Source organism: Octodon degus, unplaced genomic scaffold (assembly GCF_000260255.1).
Source record: "Octodon degus isolate 3935 unplaced genomic scaffold, OctDeg1.0 scaffold00076, whole genome shotgun sequence".
In the NCBI taxonomy this organism is placed as follows: Eukaryota; Metazoa; Chordata; class Mammalia; order Rodentia; family Octodontidae; genus Octodon; species Octodon degus.
The window spans coordinates 2,659,197-2,679,652 of record NW_004524652.1 but is presented as its reverse complement, the minus strand read 5'-3'; the positions used below and the strand labels follow the sequence as shown (position 1 = coordinate 2,679,652).

Here is a 20,456-nt window from a genome sequence, read left to right as displayed (position 1 = left end):
AACACTCCCTGCTCCTAGGAAGGGCTCCCCCCCTCTCCATGCCTCTCAGCAGGAACCCTCAGCTTGCATTTTCCTGCCCAGCCTTAAATGCAGGGTCACCAAGCAGTAGGGTGTGCAGACACCACAGGGGCCTGTGGCTCTGAGGCCTCTGGTGAGCAGAGACCCACACCCTGCCCCAGTCCCTGGAGCACAGGCCCAGAGGAAAGAGAGGCAGAGTGAGGCCAATCGGCACGGTGGGCAATGCGGCAGGCATTCTGTGCTTTCCTGGAGCGTGCAGTGGGCAGTGACAAAGCGCACTGGTGTTGTTCTACCCCGACCTACAGGCACCGAGTGAGGCCGGACAACTGTCGTCTTTTCAGCTCAGAGAAAACTGAAACACTCTGGCCAGCAACAGCTCCGGACCATGCTTTGGCACCAGAACCCAGAGCTGGGGTGGCAGGCGGGAGGGGGCTCTGCCTTGGGATCAGCCCATCATGCCATGCCTAGCGGTTTTCCTGAGTCGAGCTCTATGCTTTGTGCTTTCGTGGGAAGACAGGCTTGCTGCTGACCCTGCCTGATTTCAGAGGGGCCAGCTTCTAATTCAGCTGTAATGACCCATGCCTTGACATTAGGCCTCCTGCCTGCTCCGGGGACCGCATGCCACAGCTGGCCTTGTGCGGAGCTGTGGTGCTGGCAGCCTCGCGGCCAGGTGGGCCACCTTTCGGCTCCACCAGAAAGGCCTGCATCCACTAAACAGAGGCAACTGGAGGACTTGTCCGAGATCAAGCAGGGAAGCGCTCTCATTCATGCTGTGGCCAGGTATGGCTTTATGCACCCACCCAACTCTCTCTCTCTCTCTCTCTCTCTCTCTCTCTCTCACACACACACACACATACACACACCTTAAGTATACCCACACATGGTACTAGAGCCCAGATGACTTCTGTCTGGCCTTCTTTCCAGCGGAAGAGGCTGAGGTCCATGTACCCAACCCAAGCGCTTGGAAATGAAGACAGCGTGTCGGGCTGCTTCGGGCAGAGAGTAGGGCCTGCAGCCTGCTGCCCCCCACCTGGGTCCCCACTGTCCAGGGCCATACCTATCTATTTGCAGCCTTGAGCCCCACAGTCTTGGTGCTGCCCTCCCGGACCCAGGTCTCTTGCGGGTCTCCTGCAATGACCTTGCAGAGCCAGAGGGAGTGCGAGACCCCCTCCCCCGTAGCCTCCATCTCTGTGCCTGCAGGGACAGAGGAACACGCCAGCCCACACCCACAGCACCACGCATCCGCAGCCAGCGCGGGCCGGGCTCCGTGCCATTTCCAGAACTGCAGGCACCACGGGTGCAGCACCGGCCACCAGCGCTGCTGGTCACTCGAGGGTTCCGATCACGTCTCTCATCTAACACAGGCTAAGTGTGGGAACTCAGTGGGCGCGGACGCAGGGACCACATCTCATTGCCCCTCGCTGGGGGGTGGTGGCAGTGACTCCGAAGCATGCTGATGGGAGTGAAGTTTATACCAGAGAAGGCAAAGCAGTAACCGTGCACCTAGAAGAGCTGGTGGTGCAGGGTGGGTGAATCCTGAGAAAGGCGGTTAAATCTTGAGAAGAAGGGTGACACGGCAGGTTGGGTGTCCTGGGTGTATTTTGTCCCAGGACAGGTGGCATTTATGGAGGGGTGGGCCTGTGCTCAGTCTCTGCTCCACCCTGGAAGCCCCGTCACCACACTCCATGGATGTGGCCGGGCCTTAGCCTAGGAAACTCTAAAGGCGGATGGAAGGACCCGCAGTGAATAGGAGGCCACGTGCAGATTGGCACATGCCATGCACAAACCAGGGCACTGAGAGAGAAACAGAAGGAACCTGGACCTAACTGGGGCAACGCCACCAGCACACACCCTCGAGGGCAGAGCTGCTCCCAGGTGTGCGTCTGGCGGCAGCCCCGCCACTGGCACACACTGCCACTGTGCCCACAGCGTAGCTTACGAGATGTGAGAGTTGCCAGCCTAAACTTAAGCTCCCACCTGGGCCTTCATCTTGCATCTCCAAGGGAGCCCACCTCTTCTGCTCTTCTCAAAGGGCCAGGGGTAAGGCCACCCAAGACAGGCCAACCCCCCACCCCAGCCTCAACACAGGGACAGGAGATACCCCGGCAGTGCATAAGGGACAGACAGGTGCAGGACTTGGTCTTCACAGAGGCTCAGCTTAGAGGGGGTTGTCGGGATTGTGAACCTTGGACAGCCCCCGCAAGACTCGGCAGAGCTGTCCTGTGCCCCTTCCCTGTGCCTGCTTCTCTGCCTTCATGTGCCCATCTGTACCCGAGAGTCCCTACACTTCCCTGTGGTGCCTGCCAAGCGGACCTGCAGCCCTCTTCACAAGCACTGTGTCTCTTTCATCGACCCCCGAGGGGCTCCGTCTGTACCCAGCGCTGCCTGAGGGGAGGTGTGGACACAGGACGGCGCGGACCTGCCTGCTTCTTCAGCTCAGCTGCTGGAGCAGGGCAGGGAGGCAGGAGCCGCTCCTGTGAGTCAGAGCATGGCCTCCAGGTAGACATTTCCACCCCATGCACCCAAAAGCTAGGCCCAGATGGGCGCAGGCTTTACTCTCTTAAATCTGTGTTGACATGCAGCAGGGACATGGGTGACACAGGAGGAACTTTGTGATGCTCATTAGGAGAGAGGGTGACACGCCGAGACTGTCACAAATGCAGGTACCACTGGGTGCCACCCAGACTGTGGCCAGGGTGTCCAGGGCCGTGTGTGTCCTGTGGGGAGAGGCACAGGCCTGGAGCCAGAGAGCCGGAGCCCTCCTGGCCCTGACCGAGCGCCGCTGCTGCAAGAGACTTTGGAGCCGGGACTTCCCTACATGGTGGCATCTCCCTGGTGGTCCTGGAGTATTCTGTAATTGGAAAAATAAAATATATGGTGATTGGCGGGCAGGGAGGATGACATCTTGAACCGTTTTCAAGCGTTTGAGGCTCTGCAAAAGCTGAAACCTATTTCTCCCAGCTCCTCTTCCTTCTAATTCTGATGTTTCTGGCCACGCCTGTGGAGAAGGAGGAGCCCGCACCATGTGCTTCCAATTCCCGAGCACTTCATGGGAAGACCGTGGGTCGGGGAGAGGTGTCCGAGACACGGCCACCCCGAGCCCGGGCCTCTGGGATCAGCTCTTTCCTCTGTGCGTTTCTTCTCTTACAAGAAGGTGGTCATCGCTTCCCCCTCTGGGAAGTAGTTGTGAGCCACAGCAAAGTAGAAACCCTACAACTGTGCAGTTTGGCAGGGTGAAAACTTGTGGGATTCCTTTCTCAAACTGCAAGAAGAGACAGAGAACCTGGTACCTGGAGCTGGGAGCAAGCAGCTTGCCCCGAGCTCCTCCGCCCAGAGTCCCAGGGCCACTGTCCTCAGACATGGCCACCGCTTCCTCTGTCTGCTGCCTCCTGCCATCCAGGGAGTCTTTGTCATTTTCAATGTGTATTTTTCATTTGTAATTGTTACTAGAAGTTGTCAGACCTGAGGGTGCTGTGGGACATTTCAGACGTGTCTATAATGTGTGGTGACCAGATCCAGTTAACCGGGGTATCTATCATTGTTTATTTGTGATAGGAATACTCAGAGCTCCTGTCTCCTGGCTGTCTTGAAACACACAGGGGTGTTCACCCACCAGCCCCCACTCGCCCGCTGCCCTGGGTCCTGAACCCACCGTGAGCCACCGCCTTAGGATGCTCGGGTCAGGATGGCAGCGGTCACGGACTCTGCTTGACCCCTCTATGCCCCTTCCAAAGCAACGGGAGGGGGTGCCAGTCAGAGCAAGCAGGGAAGGCGGCCTGGGGGCCAGAGCAGGACGCAGGGACTGCCGCTCGCTCCTGCATCCTCCACGCCCTCGGGCCAAGGACGGGAGCTCTGATCGCCTGATGAAGTTCCTCTCCACTTCGATGCTCTAAAGGCCAGTTAGCGGCTACAGCTGTGAAGTGTGAGGAGCTTCATATTCATCCTCCACTCTGAGGCTAAGGAAAACGTCCAGCGGTGTAATGCGAAGCGCATCGGTGTTTTACCAAAAACCTTGCAAATGTTGCAAAATCTTCAGATTTCTTAAAGAGTCTGTGCTTCAGCGTCATACAAAGTCTCTCTCTCTCTCTCTCTCTCTCTCTCTCTCTCTCTCTCTCTCTCTGTCTCCAAGTGTCCCTTTGCCCAAAGGCTGAGAAAATAAAACAAGGATGATCTCAACATCAAAGAGCTGAGAGAGGACTTGGAGACACTGGCCAAACACTCCAAGTCTTTTGACCAAAAAAAAAAAAAAAAAAAAATTAAAGATAGCCTTATGAATGCACTGCAGAAGGCCGATATAAAGCCGACCTATTTATGTGAGATTTCTAAGCCTTGGCCTTGGAAGGAGATGTCACACTGCCACTTTCTTTTTTCAGTGAAAATAACATTCGTTTCATTTGCTGTATGTTCTAAAAGTGACCGTGTGGTTTTAATTAAGACCCACACAATGTTAAAAGGCAGATCAAATGTATTTTCATAACATTCACTTTTCCAAAGAAAGTCCCCTTCAAAGCTTCCCACATACCCCTCTTCAACTATTTTTACTTGCACTTTGAAGTGGATTCTTTGTGTATTTCACTTGCTGGGAATGGGAGTCTGCAGAAGCAGGGTGTCCCACAGCCGTGCAGTGGGCACAGGGAAGGGTCACCTTGTGCCCCGTGAGGGATGACACCATCAAGTCTGGAGTGTGCACTAGGTGTCAGACGCTCTGCTGGGCTTGGGGAGGGACAAAGAGGAGAATAAGTCGGGGTCCCTAACTTCTAAACCCATCCTCGGTGTGGGGGCAGGCAAACAGCCATGCTGGAAGAGAAGCAGCCCTTGCTGGAGCTGGGAGCCACACAGAGAGGGACACAGAGCTGCCTCTGGGTGTGAGGTGTGAGCAGAGTTGGGGCGCCCTGGCTGGAGAGCAGGGAGCAGAGCAACGGCACCATGAACCAGCAACTGCGAAGTCGGGGCTCCCGACCCAGAGTCTGGGAACCTGCAATCAGAACATTGTGATGACGAATCGGTTTGGATCATTTGCAAGTTAGAGGCTGAGGCCCTGCACACACAGATGTGCACAAACACACACACACACACACACACACACACACACACACACACACTCACTCACAGATCCAACACTAGCCAGGCTTGCGAGGACCTTCTTATGCAAATGGGCTGCCCCTGGCTCCCCAAGACCCCCAGCATCTTCTCTGTCACAGCACAGGGCTGTAAGCCGTGACAGTAAGTGCCACTGGCCCCATAGACCCAGTTTCCCGTGGGAGTGAAGCCGTGATTTGTCTCCCCTCCCCTCCTTCCTCCTCCTGTTCTCCTCCCCCTCCTCCATGGCTCTAACACTTCCCTGGGGACCAGCGGAAGCCAGGCCCTGTGTTCACAGAAGCGAGGCTGGTGGCAGCTGTGAAGGGGCGGCCACCTCTGCAGCCACTGGAAGGGCCCTGGCCAGCCTGGTGCCCTGGGGTCCTCAGATTCCCTCCGGCACCCCGATGTTTCTCCCAAGAACAGTGCATCTGTGTCTCCAGGTACCTATGGTGTCTCTGTCCAGAAGGTGTGTGAGGATGGGGACATCCACGTCTGTGAGCAACACCCCAAACTCTTACCCGCAGCAGCCGTCGCAGTCCTTGTCCCAAACCCTCAGGCGGTACAGGGAGCCCCACCGGGGACTAAGGGGCCAGAGGATATTTTGACAGTTAATTCACAAATGAATTCCCCATCGAAGCATCATCGGCCCTGTGTTTCTTCCCGTCCAAACTGGCCTTTCTGCGCATGGAGCGCTCCTCAGAGCCCCAGCACCTGCCTGGTCTGGAAGCGTGAGAGGCGGCGCCCCGGCGCGCACAGTGAGCACAGGGTCTGCTTTTCCCACCAGCACCGACCAAATAAAATGCAAATCTCCATGCGGAGCCGCCCCTCCCCCGCAGCCCGCTCCGGATGGTGTCTGCGGTTCGTTTTTTTACAAGGAGCCTTTAAAAAGCTCCTGGCCCCTCAAAAGCTCCCAGCCCCCTTTGTCCAGATGGGCACGGAGGTGGCCAGGCTGCCCGGTTGATTGTGCGCTGCGAAGCCCTCCCCGGGAAGGCTGTGATTTATACGCTCAGACTTGTCACGGGGTGAAAGGAAGGGCCACTTCTTCATTTTGATCAAATGTTAGGCTGGAAAGCCACCCCTGCTGTAAAGTCAGCTGGATCTGCGGGCGGAGATGAAACACATTGCCCGCTTTGTTGCCTGCCGGGATGGTGCTTCGGAAGGCAACGTGTGTACTTCCCCTGGCCCGGCTCACACTGGCAAAATGTGGGTCGCTGGGCCAGGAGTGGACGGGCCTAGCTCCAGGGGAGCTGGGAGGAGAGAGGAGGCGGCGTGGGCTGGGGGCTTTCCTTCCGCCGGGCCAGCCAGACCTCCGAGTGGCCCATGCTGCCTTGGCCACCCCGCACAGCACGGCCCACAGTTCCATCCTTTGAGGGGTGCGCACAGGTGTCCCCACCCCCTCCAGACGGCGGCTCATTCTGACCCTTCCCTGATGCCCTGGGATTTCTGTTAAAGGAACCTACTGTCCCCAGAGTGCATGACCACCCTTCATGACACTACAACTTCTTAGCTGGACACAGATTCTCCTATGTCTGGGTCACGGAACATCTGATGGTTCCCTGGGTCTGACCTGGCAATAACAGACAGGAAAATTGCCTTTGTCTCTCTCTCCTGTGATGGAGCCAGGGTCCAGCCCCCGAACAGAGAAAGAGTCCTTCCCACCAGCTAGTCCCCGCTTCAGGGGTGGGAAGCACGCGCCTGCCTGCCAGATGACCCCATGAGGTGCAGGCACATCTCCCACTCACTACTTTTGGGTAGCTGGGTCTGTCATCTCATAGGCAAGAGGGGCACTGCCAACCTGTGCCACAGAGGCGGAGGCTGAGGCAGGCATTCCAAGTTGGAGCAGAGCAGGATGCCAGGGAAAGGGGACTCCAGAGGAGCCGGTCCTGTGTCCCCAAGCTCCTGGCCCCGTCAGTGCCCTGGAAAGGGTGAGGGCTGTCACCCGCTCTCTGTGATGGAATTATTGGGGTACAGGCAGGCTGTGGGGCCCCTAATCTTCGTGACAATGGTGGTGATAATGGGCCGCCTCTGGGGCAGACTGGGTCATGGCACCACGGGAGGAAGGAAAGAGGTGGGACTGACAGGCAGCTACCCTCCCTGCTGGCTCCCTGCGGAGGAGGAAGGCTGGGCACTGGGCAGAGAGCCGGCAGTGCATGTGAAGGAAAAGCTGCGCCCCTGTGCAGGATAGAGGGGTGCGCAGTGAGCCTCCGGCCACGTGGGCTCCTGGCCTCCCCAGAGTCAGGGAAGAGCTGCTCCTGTCGCCTGCTGAACTGCATCTGCTGAGTACACAAGGACACCTCAGTGTGTGGGGAGCAGCGGCGGGGGCCCAGAGGTGGAAGCTGAGACCCTCGCGTCACCACCTGTGCGGTGGCCCAGAGGGAGCTAGGGCAGTCCCACGCTCAGGGGCGTTGTGGCGTCAGGAGGTGTGCCTGGAACCGCGCAGGGCCCTGCACGGAGGCCTAATCCTCCAGCTTAGGCCCCAACCACAGGGCAGCCTCTTGTGGATTGTCGGGCACCTGACTAGAATTAAAAAGAGAAAGCAGGGAGTGAACACACGGGCTCTGAAGCCTCGGTCCTGAGAATGGAGTTAGTCCCGTGCCCCAAGCCCCACTGCCAAGTAAGTCACGCACGGGTCCCGGGGTCAGCACTCAGACACAGCAGTTGGAGGACACAGGCAACTTCCGGTGCCCGCTGAGGAGCAAGGCCGCAGGGTGCGGACTCCAGGAAAGGTCCCCCGTGCAAAGAGATGGAGCGAGGCCCAGGCGAGCAAGGTAACCATGCTGGGCCCCTGGGGACAGCGGGCCCCTGCCCTGCAGGAGAAGGAGTTTGCAGGGTTCCACTGCCCCATGACGCCGGAGAGCTCCCTGAAGCCAGGCTCGAGGCTACAGAGGGTGGCAAGGGCCTCGACGCTCTGGGCCGGCTGTGGCTTGCCCCGCCTTCCCGACTTTCCCTGTTCTCGGAGCCAGCGCTCACTGCACAGCTGCTGAGAGGCCGGAGCTGTCATCACTCCACGAGTGTTTGCGTCATCGGCTGAAGAGCTTCAGAAGCAAGCAAACCGAAGACGTCCCGAGTAGCCTGCCCTAGTTATTGTGTGGGCTGAAAGTAACCAGGTGTGCCCATGAAATTACTTTTCTTCTTCTGATTTATGAAGGTCTGGGGTCCACAGTTTGAAATCTGCTGAGTGCGAGCGCTGGGCTGCAGCGCGGGGCCTGGAACTCTTCTACTTGCCTCCGGGTGGAATGTCCTGGGTCACCCACGCATAGTCCGGACAACGCTGATCAAGCCCTCAGAGTAGATGTCAGAGCCCCAGCTCTAGGTACCCAGAGGATACGCTGCTTCCTACACCCAGGAGGAGCGAAGGCTGCAGACGCGGACCCTGATGGGCGTGGCAGCCGAGCCCTGGCCAGCGTCCCGGGCCTGGGTACCCATGTGTGCCTCGGCTTACCAAGAGAAGCCACAACATGCAAAGACTAAGAGCCTCTTAGCGTGTTCAACACTAGCAGGTCCTTCAGCCGGCGCGCACGCTTAACCACTTCTGGATGAACGAAGGGTGTTTTTTTTTTTATAAACGTCTAAACAAGCTGTGAAGAAGACATGAACCTTAAACAAAGGAGCATCCCCTTCCTCTTGCTCTCAAAGGTGGGATCCGCTGATGTAGTCGACAGTTGCCCGCCGAGCAAGCTCTCTGCACTGCGCCGGTGCAACCCAGACCTCCAGATGGCTGCAGACTCCGGAACTGGAGGAGAGCGCGGGACCCCAGCGTCCAGGGCCAGCGCACCGCCCTCCACCAGCACGCTCCGCTGAGGCGGGCGTTCCGAGGACGCAATGGGGTTTGCCCTGCGCGGCCCACAGACGCCAGCTACGTAGGCTGGCTACGTAGGCGGGACTGCGCTGTCTGTCGGCTGGCGCCTTCCGCTTCCGGGGGAGGGAGGCACGAAGTGCTTGGTGCAAAGGAAAGAAAAACCAGTGGGACAGGTGGGGTGAGGTGGAGCCGCAGAATAGAGGGTAAGCTGGCAGGAAACAGGACAGCTGGGTGAAATTTTAAGTGTGCTTGGATACGTTTGTGTGTGTGTGTGTGTGTGTGTGTGTGTGTGTGTGCTATCGTGGGGAAAGCTGTCTCTTTACAGATGGTTTACAGTGTTTGAAACCATCAACCGGGTCCTCGCCTGTCCCTTTGGGTCTAAAGTAGGTAGAGACACTAAAGACGGTGCAGACAGCTTCTCAAGGGCTCAAGGCCCGGCCCTTGCGTCTCAGAGCCCCTCTGCCTTCCACATGCCGGGGACAGCTTTGCTGGATGTGAGATGGGGCGAGATGCACAAGGTTGCCTGGGCTTGGAGCCGGGGGTTGGCATGGCCTCATGCGCCAGGAGGGAGTGACCGTGCCCACTTCCAAATCGTCACGGGGAGCTGTGAAAAAAGAACAGATGCAGGAGAAGCATGAAGCACCATTATTCATTTACACCTTCCTTACGTGGCCAGGAGTTTGCGGCTTCCTAGAATTAATATATTGAGCACCACTCATGGATTTTGACAGCAGGGCCCAGCTTCAAAGAAGCCCTCACCAGACACTAACTGCCAGCGTTCAGATGCCCTCCGTGAGCAGGCTTTGGCCTGGGAGGCTGTCCCACACTCAGCAGGGGCGAGAGGACACTCACGCTCCAGTCTCCAGTGCCAGGGTTCTGCTCCAACTACGGGAAAGTTGAACCGAAAGTGTGACCCTGGCTCCCGAAGTGACTGCTGTCATGCTGGGCCCCATGGCTCTTGGTCAGGAGAGATGTAAGCTGAGGGGCAGGCCAGGGGGGAGACAGGGAGGCCAAGTTCACCTCTGGGGGGCTCCATCTCGTTTTTCCCAGCTGAGCTTGCTATAATCCCCACTGGATACCTAAGGCGGCGGTAACCAACGGCCACAGGTGGCACAGATTGAAGTAACAGGCGTGTATTCAGCTGCAGTCCGGGGCTAGGAGTCAGGGGATCTGGAGGGAGCCCCTGGCTTTGCTCCCTCCGGGACGCTACCAGTACCCCTTGGCTTGTGGCTGTGCCACCGGGTCTCGTCGTGGTCGCTCCTCTTCTGTCTTCTCTCGCTGTCTCTTAAAAGGGGCCTTGTGCTTAGACTAGGGATCCACCCTCAATCCAAGATGAACTCCACCCAAGATCCTCAGAGACATTGGCAAAAATTTGTTTTCTGGGGACACCAAGTCACATCCACAGGTTCTGCTGCTGAGAAGTAGGCGCTTCATGTGGGGGACACCATTTACCGACCACATAGCCCAAGGTGAAAAGGACTTCTGCGGTCACCATGAGTTCCGCCCAGTGGCCACCTGCCAAGCCTGCACCCCGTGCTGCAGTCCAGGGACAGCTACGAAGGCAGGGCAGAGGTGCCCCGCATTGCTTTTCTCAGTCCCAGCACCAGTCAGCCAGGGACAAGAGTTCGCCTTCTTCGTCACTGTTCTGTCCCTGAGTCTAGGACCCAGCCAGCACACAGTAGACGTCGGTGTACGAGGTCTCACTGCACATAGCGTGTGTCTGTCCGTAGATTCTGCTCTCTCCTCTCCCCAGTTTCCCTCCCGCAGCAGATCTGTGGTGCTGTGGGCATCTCTGGCTCACAACAACCAGCACATCAACAGGACGTTTAGAAATAAAGTAGCCCTGAGGATCTCCTGAATGCGGCCTTCCCCCCAGGGGACCCGGGGAAAACCGCAGCGGGCTCTGGGTACCTGTTGTAGTTATGTTTTAGAAGATCCTGTGATGGCAGCTCGTGGATCCTTAATCCCAACTCCCAGAGAAAACGAGTGATACTCCTGGAAGCCGTGGGCCCCGCTGCCACCAGGTGCCCAGGTCGATCTGACTGCGTGAGCGTTCGGGTTTAAGGATACCTGACTTCACATCTACGATCGATTCCTTCACATTGGACCCGCAGCCAAGGATGCTAACTTGCTGAGCCAGGCTTGTGTGACACCATGTTGACCCCGGAAGGCACCAGGCAGGCTCCTTACCCTTGGGGACACAGGACCACATGTTAGCTTTGTCCTTGGAGGTATTCAAAACAGGAGCCAAAAAAAAAAAAAAAAAAAAAAAAAAAAAAAAAAAAAAAAAAAAAAAAAAAAAAAAAAAAAAAAAAAAAAAAAAAAACCAACTAAAGACACAAAGGCCCCCAAACACAGCCCTGACTAGGCTGTGAAGAGCACACTTCCTTGCCGTTTAGGATAAGACCAGACCGAGAGACTAGAGCGTTGCCTTGTTTGACCTCAGCCAGGAAAGTGTGTTTCTAGCCTCAAAAATGTCCTTCTGGCTGGCCTGTCCTGGAATGACCTGAGACAGCTGAGACTTCACCGAGAAGGGGATCCGGCAAACTTGAGTCCATAGGTGGGGGAGACAACCTGTCTGCCTGGTGTGGCCTCAGGGATGTTGGGCTTGTCCTTCCCACGTCTACAGCCTCCAGGACCCAGGAAGTACCAGTGCCAGACTCCAGGCAGCATCTTAGGAGGGAGAGAGCTGTCTAGAGCCTCCCTGGGGTCCTCTGCAAAGGACACGCTGGAAAGTTGTAGGTGTGCTTTGAAAGGAGCTTAAGATGACACCCCAGCCAGGAGCTGCGGTGTGACAAAGCCAGCCTGCACCTGCTCAGGCTGCTCCGGGGCGGCCGCAGGCATCCCCTGCCGCGAGGGAGTACACCTCTGAAGACGCCATGTGAAGTCTGCAGGCCCCCCGGCTCTGAGGGGCAGACAGTGGGAGCAGCCGTCCAGCTGGGAGCCTGGCCGGGACTTCATACCAGGACAGCCACAAAGAGCAGCTTTGACGGAGGCGACATCTGTCAGCTTGAAACAGAGCCAGCGGCAAGGCACCAACTCCAGCAGCTCAAAGGGAAGCACTTCTCCGAAGCTTCCCTGGTTTTTTGTCTGCAGGGAGCGTGCAGGAGGGACTGGCAGCCTCTTAAGAGGAAAGGGGCCTCGCCTTTCAGAGGGGTGGGCGGCTGCAAAGGGGGAGACCCTGCCCGCTCCTGTCCCCACCTGGGAAGACCCTGCTGGCCAAGGCTCCTCCGGCAGGGTCCGCCTTTGTTTTCCTCATTCACTTTAAGTGTGTTTTTAAGCACACAAATAATACACGAATACCATCTTGGTGACACGGATCCCACGTTGCCAGGCAACGCGCCCTGCTTGGTGATGCTTCAGCAGTGCCTGCCTGCTGCTCTGTGCTTGTCCTAAGCCCCCGCCCTTTGCCCCCCATGCTAAGCACAGGTCCACAGGAACATGCAGGCATGACTTCCCCAGGTCACGTGGAGGCCACCATGCTCCCTTCGTTTGGCCGCTCAGGTATTTTGGCAGTCCCACCACATTGCTGTGTGATGCCCGCACCCCACTCAGCACAGGGACGGGGCTGCCTCTGGCAGCAGCAGGGCAGCAGGCCGAGTGCCCGACGAGCCTTAGCCCCGGTTTCAGCTCGTGCTGATTCACTGAACTCTCCGCCCCACGGGCAGCCGCAGCACACCGCCTGGGCACCCTGTGTGGCTGCTCCTGACAGAACTCTAGATACTTGCAGAAAGGGAGACCACAGCTCCAGCCCATGCCCAGCAGCTTCGGGAGGCCCTGCCTGTTGTGGCTCTGCCTTCTAGACTCCCCCTGGAGCTGCTCCACCGGCCATATGCGTGGCTGCGTTATGTTGTAACCTCAGTCCAGCTGACCAATTGAGTCAGATCCTTTCTAAGTTTCTCCTAAAATATCAAAAGAATGAAGCAGTTTGCCCATGTGGTATGTACCTGCACATGTGTGCATGCCTGTGCTTGTGTGTATGGGGGTACCCGTGGAGGCATACATGTGCCTCTCTGTGTGACTGTCAGTGTGTGTCCTTGTGTCTCTCTGTGTACCTGTGTATTTGTATTTATCTCTGTGCACATGTGTGGTTTTGTAGGTGTGTGTGTGTGTGTGTGTGCAAGTATCTGTACACACGTGTGTACTATGAGCACCGTGCCATGCATACACACAAGTTCTGTGTGTGTCTGTGTCTGTGGATATGTGTGCACGTGTGTTTGTGGGTCTGTGTGCATCTGTGTGTGAGTTGCTGTGTCTTCTATGTTCTGATGTGCTTATGTTGTGCACCTGAGTGTGCAGGCTTGTGCACATGAGTATCACATGGGCGCGTACCTGTGTCTTTGCACGCATGCTTGCGTTTGTTCCTCCAAGGCAGAAACTCAGAATTGGGTCAGGGTTGGTGCATCTCAGTCTTCACCACCTCTGGTGTGGTTGTCTGACTCACTTGTTAGGAGCGAAATGGACATAAGGAAAGCACCTTCAGGGCTGGATGGGGTGCTCTAGCCCTTTCCCATGGTGCTCCAGCCCTTTCCCATTGTGCTCCAGCCCTTTCCCATGATGCTCTAGCCCTTTCCCATGGTGCTCCAGCCCTTTCCCATGGTGCTCAGGCTCTGCTTCTGGCTGAGAATCCCTGGGGTCCTGGCATTTGAGGCCACACCCCTGCAGGTCAGATTAACAGCACAAAGCCACCACAGCCCCATAATCACCTTATCATTCCTAAGTGTAAGCGGAATTCCCTGCACACCCGAGGGATTTCACTATCCCCTCCCAGCCCAGGCTTTGCAGGGTCTGAATGAGCCTTTCCAGGCGAATACTTTCCCATAAAGATGCGATTACTGGGCAAAGAACCCAGGGCCCAGGCACAGAGAATCCTAAGCCTTCCTGCCTTTCTGCGGCTCGCAAAGTCCTGCATCCCTGCCGGAAAGCTGGCTTTGTTTCCATTCTCTCACTAAAGAGCCCCTTGTGGAGGGGACCTCTGTGGCCCACAGAGTGACTCTGCTTTGGAAAACGTGAAGACAGCAGGCATCTGTGCGGCCGGCGAGTGCCAGCCAGGCCCAAACCAAGGATTTCAGCTCTGCTGTCCTATTTGGAAACAATCACAAAACACAAACAACAGCAAACAAACAAACCCCACAGAGCACGAGAGGCACCACCACCAGCAGAGTACCCACACTGTCAGCTCCTGCAGGACAGAGTGTGACCGCAGCCTTCTGTGAAGACTAAGCAGACACACAGAGCACGGCTGCAGGCCCAGCCCAGGCTGCAGGCCGGGTGTGGTGGGAGGCGCACCTAATGCCAGCCATTGCTTCTGGGTCCCAGCAGAGCCCTCCCTGCAGAGTCCCCTGCCTGAAAAGTGCACCCTCAGGACTCACCCCCATGGCCTTTCTTTAACCGCTGGGAAACTCAGGACCTACAGGGCCGAGTCCAGGCCACCTCTCCCCTCTGCAGTGGCCCCAGCACGGTCACATAGGCCTGCGCCATGCCCCATGCTCATGGTAGTAGGCTGGCCGCAGAGCTCTCGTTCACTAGGAGGGCCACCATGCCTTGCACCCGGGCTATGTCCAGATTCACGCATGTTGAGTGAATGGCTGATTGCACAAAGGGTGAGGCGACAGGAAGTGGTAAGTCACACGGGGCCCTTCCCACCTCTCCACCAAGCCCAGCTCAGGACCCGCAGGCAGGAGACAAGGTCGGGAGCCGGGGTCCTGGGCTCCACCTGCGTTCAGGACCCCAGAGCCCTGCCTGAGGGCTGACCACCCCCAGAGCCCGCCATCAAGGTGTTAGCTTGACCTGGAGCTACTCGCTGGCCTGTGTCTTGGGTGTTGGGACTGTGTGCACCCTGGTAGGCACATCGACAGCTCTAAGAAGCGGCAGGGTCCCCATTACAGGGGAGAGAAGGTTCTGGTGCCCCGGCGTGCAAAGGGGTGATGGCACCCGCAATATTTTAGTGTCCATCTAAAAAAAAAAAAAAAAAAAAAACAAAGAAATGTTTAAAGACTCTCACCACCAAGGGTGGGTGGATGTTTAAACTGATCACGTGGCGGATCACCCAGATTTGATCATCGCAGGCTGCACCCACAACTGGGTGGTGATTAGGGGTCAACTAAAGATCTTTAAAGATTAAGACGCAAACTAGTGGATGGTGGTGAGCAGAGAACCCCTGCCTGGTGCAAGCACCTGCGCCCCAGCGCGCCCTCTGGTGGCTGAGCTCACAAGTGTCCTAGGCTCCGGCCTGGAGTTCCCTGGAGTTCCCCCTGGTCCCTGGGGGGGTCCTGGCTTCCTCTAGGACAAACGATCCAGCCCAAGTGGAGCATCTGCTCTGTGGCTGCTGCTGGGGAGTGGGGCAGCTCAGCTTGCCCCCTCGGGCTGGGGCACTTGCCCCCAGCACTCTGGTGGATTCGGGCCAATTGCCAGGTATTACTCCAAATTCTGTGTTTTCCAAAGAAACCAAGAGCCTAGATTTCCACACACTGTCTGGGATTGGTAGAAGTGGCAATGGCCATCCCTCCTTCCCCTCCTTCCCCTCAGCCCCTCCCAGCCTTGCTCTTTTGTCTTCTCCATGGCTGGGATCGTGTCTGTGGGCTGAGTTGGTCTCTGTGAGGTGCCGCGCTGCCCTGGAGAAGGTGCCCTGGCCGCAGCGGGGACCCAGCAGTCCCAATGCTGCAGGATGCCTCAGCCTGGCTTGGTGTCCCCTCCCGCCCCATCTTGGGTGCCTGCCTTGCTCACCTGCAGGGGCTGTGGTGCCTTGTTTTCCCATGTAGCCAAAGTGCCAGCATCACATGCAGCTGGAGGAAAAGAGCACAGTCACAGAAGCACAGAGGACACCAGGTTTGCAGGGGTGGGCACCCTGAGCCACTGCAGGGAGCCCAGGGCAGATATGCTACCTTGGTCAGCTCTGCAGCTGGCTGCAGCTACACAGGCCAGGGACACCGTGGGACCTGGATGTTAGTTTGTAACACCCATAGAACTAGCAGCCTGGGGCCACAGGCTCTGACTAAGTCCACCCACCATCCACCTGTTCACCCAAACACCCATCTATCTGTCCATCCACCCATCCATCCACCCATCCCCCACCCATCCATCTACCCATCCACCGACTCATCCACACATTGGTCCATCCATCTAGTTATCTATCCATCCATCCATCTATCCACCCATCTGCTCAACCAGCCACTCACCCATCCACTCATCTAACATCTATTCATCCATCCAGCTATTCATTTGTCCATCCATCTAGCCACCCATCCACACATACATCTATACATAGATCTAACCACCCATCCATCTAGCCATCTAGCCATCTGTCCATCCATTCATTCACCTAACTACCCATCCATCCATTTCCATTTGCTAGCCTGAGAACTACAGAAGAAAGGGATACATTCTCCCCTTCATGGTTCCCCAGCATCCCTGCATGCTGAGCAGACAAGGCAGCATGAGAACAGGGATCAGGGAAGGCAGGGAGCCAAGAAGACAGCAGCAGGCATGAAGGCGAGCCAAGGGACACAGGGGGTACTAGAGAGCTGGGGAGGGAGAACACTCTCTCTACACGTGCACCGTGCTCCTCAGAACTCACACACACACACCCCATCACACTTTGGCATTCTGGTTTCTCCCCAGATTGTGACACTGAGATCTTAGGGTCTTGGTTTTACTGCCTTGGATCCCCAGGACACATTGTTGTAACCCAAAAATCAAAAACCGGACTCAACTTGAAAGTGCTTTATTTAGCTGAGCTCAGCGGCAGCACGTACTCTTGTCTCCAAGTAGGTGCGCGCTTAGTCTAGGTGAGGCACAGTTTTTAAAGGGAAAAACCACAAGATTAGGGGGAGGAAGGGGCATTTTACAAAGCTTATTTTGAGTTAGTCATGACCAAGGGTTAACTCTTTGTTTCCATAGACAAGGCCACATTTTGCAAACCCTACAGGAATATGTCCTTATGAGGCTTAGGCGTTGTTTATGTTCCAATAGTCGGAAGGACATCTGATGATAGTTTCACCCATTTTCAGGTGTTCTGTTTGTTCCCGTAGGAAGGACAGTTTAACTCATTTTGCAGAATGTTGAGGAACATTTCTTATCTTCTCTCAGAATGCTGAGAAACACTTTCTTATTTGTACAAATAGTCACATTCTTTAGGGAAGGCATGGGTCGGGGGGTTATAAAACAAATCAAGGTTTTACAAAATGGAAGTTACAAAGCTTGTTACGAGATGGAGTTTAAGTTGTCAGCTTATACCAAATAGTCCTCATTAATAAAACTACAGTGGAAACATACAGAGTTACAAAATTGGAATCAATTGCACAGGCTAGAACACAAAGCAGGTGCCCGAGGAGCTGCCCTGCAGTACCCCACATGGAAAGGATCTGTGAGAATCACAGTCTGGTTGGCCAGGCCTATAGGAGCAGTCCCTGATTGGCTGAGTGCTCTGGTTGGCCAGGCCTGTAGGAGCAGTCCCTGATTGGCTGAGTGCTCTGGTTGGCCAGGCCTATAGGAGCAGTCCCTGATTGGTTGATCCTGAGAAAGCAGTGCTCTGGTTAGCCAGGCCTGTTGTAGTAGTGTTCTGATTGGTTAGGCCTATGGACACAGTGCCCTCGTTGATTGGCCCTATGGCAGCTAGAGTCTGATTGACTAGACTTGTGGGATTAACATTCCAATTGGCCAGGCCTGCAGAAGCCACATTCTGATTGGCTGGACCAGAGGGAGTAGTACTCTGATTGGCCAAGCCCAATGAATGGTTCACACCTGAACCTATTATGGGTCCAGATCTGCAACCAGCAGGGTGGGAACTGGAGCTGGGAAATTCCTCCAGGAAAACTGAAGATCTGTTGAACATTTCACAAGGACTTTCAATGGCACAAACACAGCAGTGAGCCGGGGGAGGTAGGAGGGAATAGGAGAGAAAACGGGAGATAGACCCTTGCGCCCTGCGCTGACCCGTCTGACCTGTGCCCTGCATGCTGCCGGAGGAGAACTGCTGTCCCTCAAGCCCAGCACCCCTGACCCACTCCTGTCCTAGGATGATGCCGCGGGATGTCAGATACGCTGACATTTAAACGGAACTCATTCCTTTTCTTTTCCTTTGAAGCCACAGATAAGAAAAACATTTAAAGGAGAGGGGAGTGGAGAACCATTGTATCTTTAGTGTGTGCACCTGTTGCAACGGCTCTGGATGCACCTGCTTTGTTTTCTTAGCCAAGTCAGATCACGGCGGCGTCGCCACCCAGGGAAGCGTCCCCCAAGCAGTGCCGTAACTGCGAGCTGGTGTGCTAGTGCCCTCACTGTTGTTTTAGTAAAGCTAAAGCAGGAGTGGCCACCCCAGGACTCTCCTTCCTCTCCTCCTCTACAGTGACCACTTCCAGAAGTGTGCAGCCAGTGCTGACGTGGCGCATGTGCCTGCCCACTTGTCTGTACACAAACGAACCCATATACACAAATGTACAACCAGTATTGTTTCAGGCCTTTGTTGTTTTAGCATAGATAAATTTATCAATATTTATCAATAAATATTCATGTTGCTATAGTTTTAACACATAAACTCTGTACTCCTTGTATGATGGTGCTAACTGTGTACACGGCACATCGTCTCCTTCCTGGGCACGGAATGATGAGCTTACTGGAGGCACCAGTGTGTGCAGTTGAAGCGATCGCTGCCCAGAGCCTCCTACCACTAAGCGGCGATGAGCCAGCACTGACACGAGCCTGCAAGCTGTCGCCAGCTGCGCCAGTCTTCTGGCTGTAGCATACACTTACCTTTGTAGACATGCTGCCCCCGATCCCTTCCTCTCTGCAACTCAGACGTGGCAGTCAGACAGGTAGTGGCCTTCTTGCAGTCATGCACCCGAGATTCTTCATCAGAGGTCATGGAACAGAAAGGCGGCTGGGGCCTGGGGCCTTGAGGACCTCCTGAGGCCCTTGAATTAGAGCCTGACTAGATCTTCTCTAAAGCTCTGTGGGGAGACACCACCTGGGAAGATAATGATCTACCTCAGAATTCCCACGAGCGCTTCTGTTGTTTGTTTTTACCTAAGTGACGCTGTCTGCAATGTAGCTTCCACCCGTCACATCTTCGAGTTGTCCAAGCTAATACTTGCGATTTTTCTTTTCAACTGCTGTGTAATAATAGGTTAAGAGAGGACCAGGGAGTGATTCTCAGTGCTTCTGGCCCGCCGCATGCCAGGACTACTGGGGCCCTCTTCCTCAGTGACATGCGGAGCCTTCCGAGCAGCTCCTGAGGACCCGTGGTCAGTCCACGCATTGGCCACATGGGGACGCCATCCCTGTCATGTCTGTGCGTGTTCCCGTCCTGCCCTGGGCTGTGCTGAGTGCTCCACACCTACCTCTGTCTACATGACCTCCACAGAGGGACAGCTCTATCAGGCCCTGTGTGTGCTGGAAACAGTGCGTAACCCTGGGGTCTCAGCCAGTACAGACCCTGAAGACTGTGCGAGTGTCCCATGGACCAGCCCTCCAGACTGAGGACACCAACTGCTGCCCTGAATTCTGTTCTTGCGCCCAGAAGCCCTGGCTTGCGAACCTGTGCAGTGACCTAGGGGACCTCCTGTACAGTGCAGGTTTCCTCCGCAACCAAAATGTGGGGTCCACAGGCCTAGCCAATCAAAGTGCTGCTCCCATAAGTCCCATCAATCAGGGCATTGATCTCATAGGCCTGACCAATCAGAACAGTACTCCAACAAACCTGGACAATCAGGCCTTATCATCATCAATCATTGTGGGTGAGTGATTTGGAAGAGGGTGGTGGATAGTGTGCCCCCTCGCCCCAGGAGGGTCCCCTGCTCCCTCTAGTATCACCCCAGCCACAGGCTCCTCTCCCAGGGTACCAGTCCCTGCAGTGCTGGTCCCATGGTGCTGGCCACTGTCCATCTCTCAACATCATCACTGCCTGCAGCACAGTACCCAGGCACCCGCTGCCCACCACCCAGGTGCTCTGGCCTCTCCTCCGCGGGTGTCCAGTGATCTGATGTACACAGTGTATCCTCCGCCTTCCACTGCAGACACAAGGCCACTGGGTGCAGCGAGGCCTCCCGGCTCACAGATGTTGAGTGGAACCTGCTCTTTATGCGTCCCTGCTTGACCTTACAGCCAGGTTGATGCCTTGGCCCCTGCATGATTGAAGCAGATTGGTTATAAGCTTTGATCTGTTGTGGGCTCATTTGTCAAACCAGGATTTTGGTTATCTCTTAGCTTAGAATTCCAGGAAGGTATCTCAGACTGGCTTCCATTAGGAAGCGCTCCCCAAGCCCTCCTGCTTCCACTGTGGCTGATCTCAGGAGCTCTGTCTCCAGACGGTCGATGGATCGATCCAGCATTCAGCAGCAAGAGCGCTTCTTTTATTTAGTTATTCATTTCATTTTGGGGCAGAACTAGCTAAACTGAGCCTCAGCCTCTTTTCACGTTGTTTTTGCGACAGAGCCTCACCAAGTGGCCCAGGCTGGGCTCATGCCTATAATCTTCCTGAGGGGCTTGCAAGCCTGCGTCCGGCTAGTAACAGTAACTCTGTCTCTGTGGAAAAATATGGCTGGAAGCTAGATGTGACCGCGGC

General features: G+C 55.9%; 1 protein-coding gene across 1 annotated transcript in view; it reads left to right on the top strand.

Annotated features, from left to right (window-relative positions):
• Nucleotides 1–7,871: 7,871 nt before the first annotated feature.
• Tmem132c (transmembrane protein 132C) overlaps nt 7,872–20,456 on the top strand; it is a 185,845-nt gene continuing 173,260 nt past the window's right edge. Inside the window, exon 1 of the mRNA XM_004635960.2 lies at nt 7,872–7,968. Coding sequence (XP_004636017.1) covers nt 7,872–7,968 — 97 coding nt within the window. The remainder of the gene's footprint in view (nt 7,969–20,456) is intronic.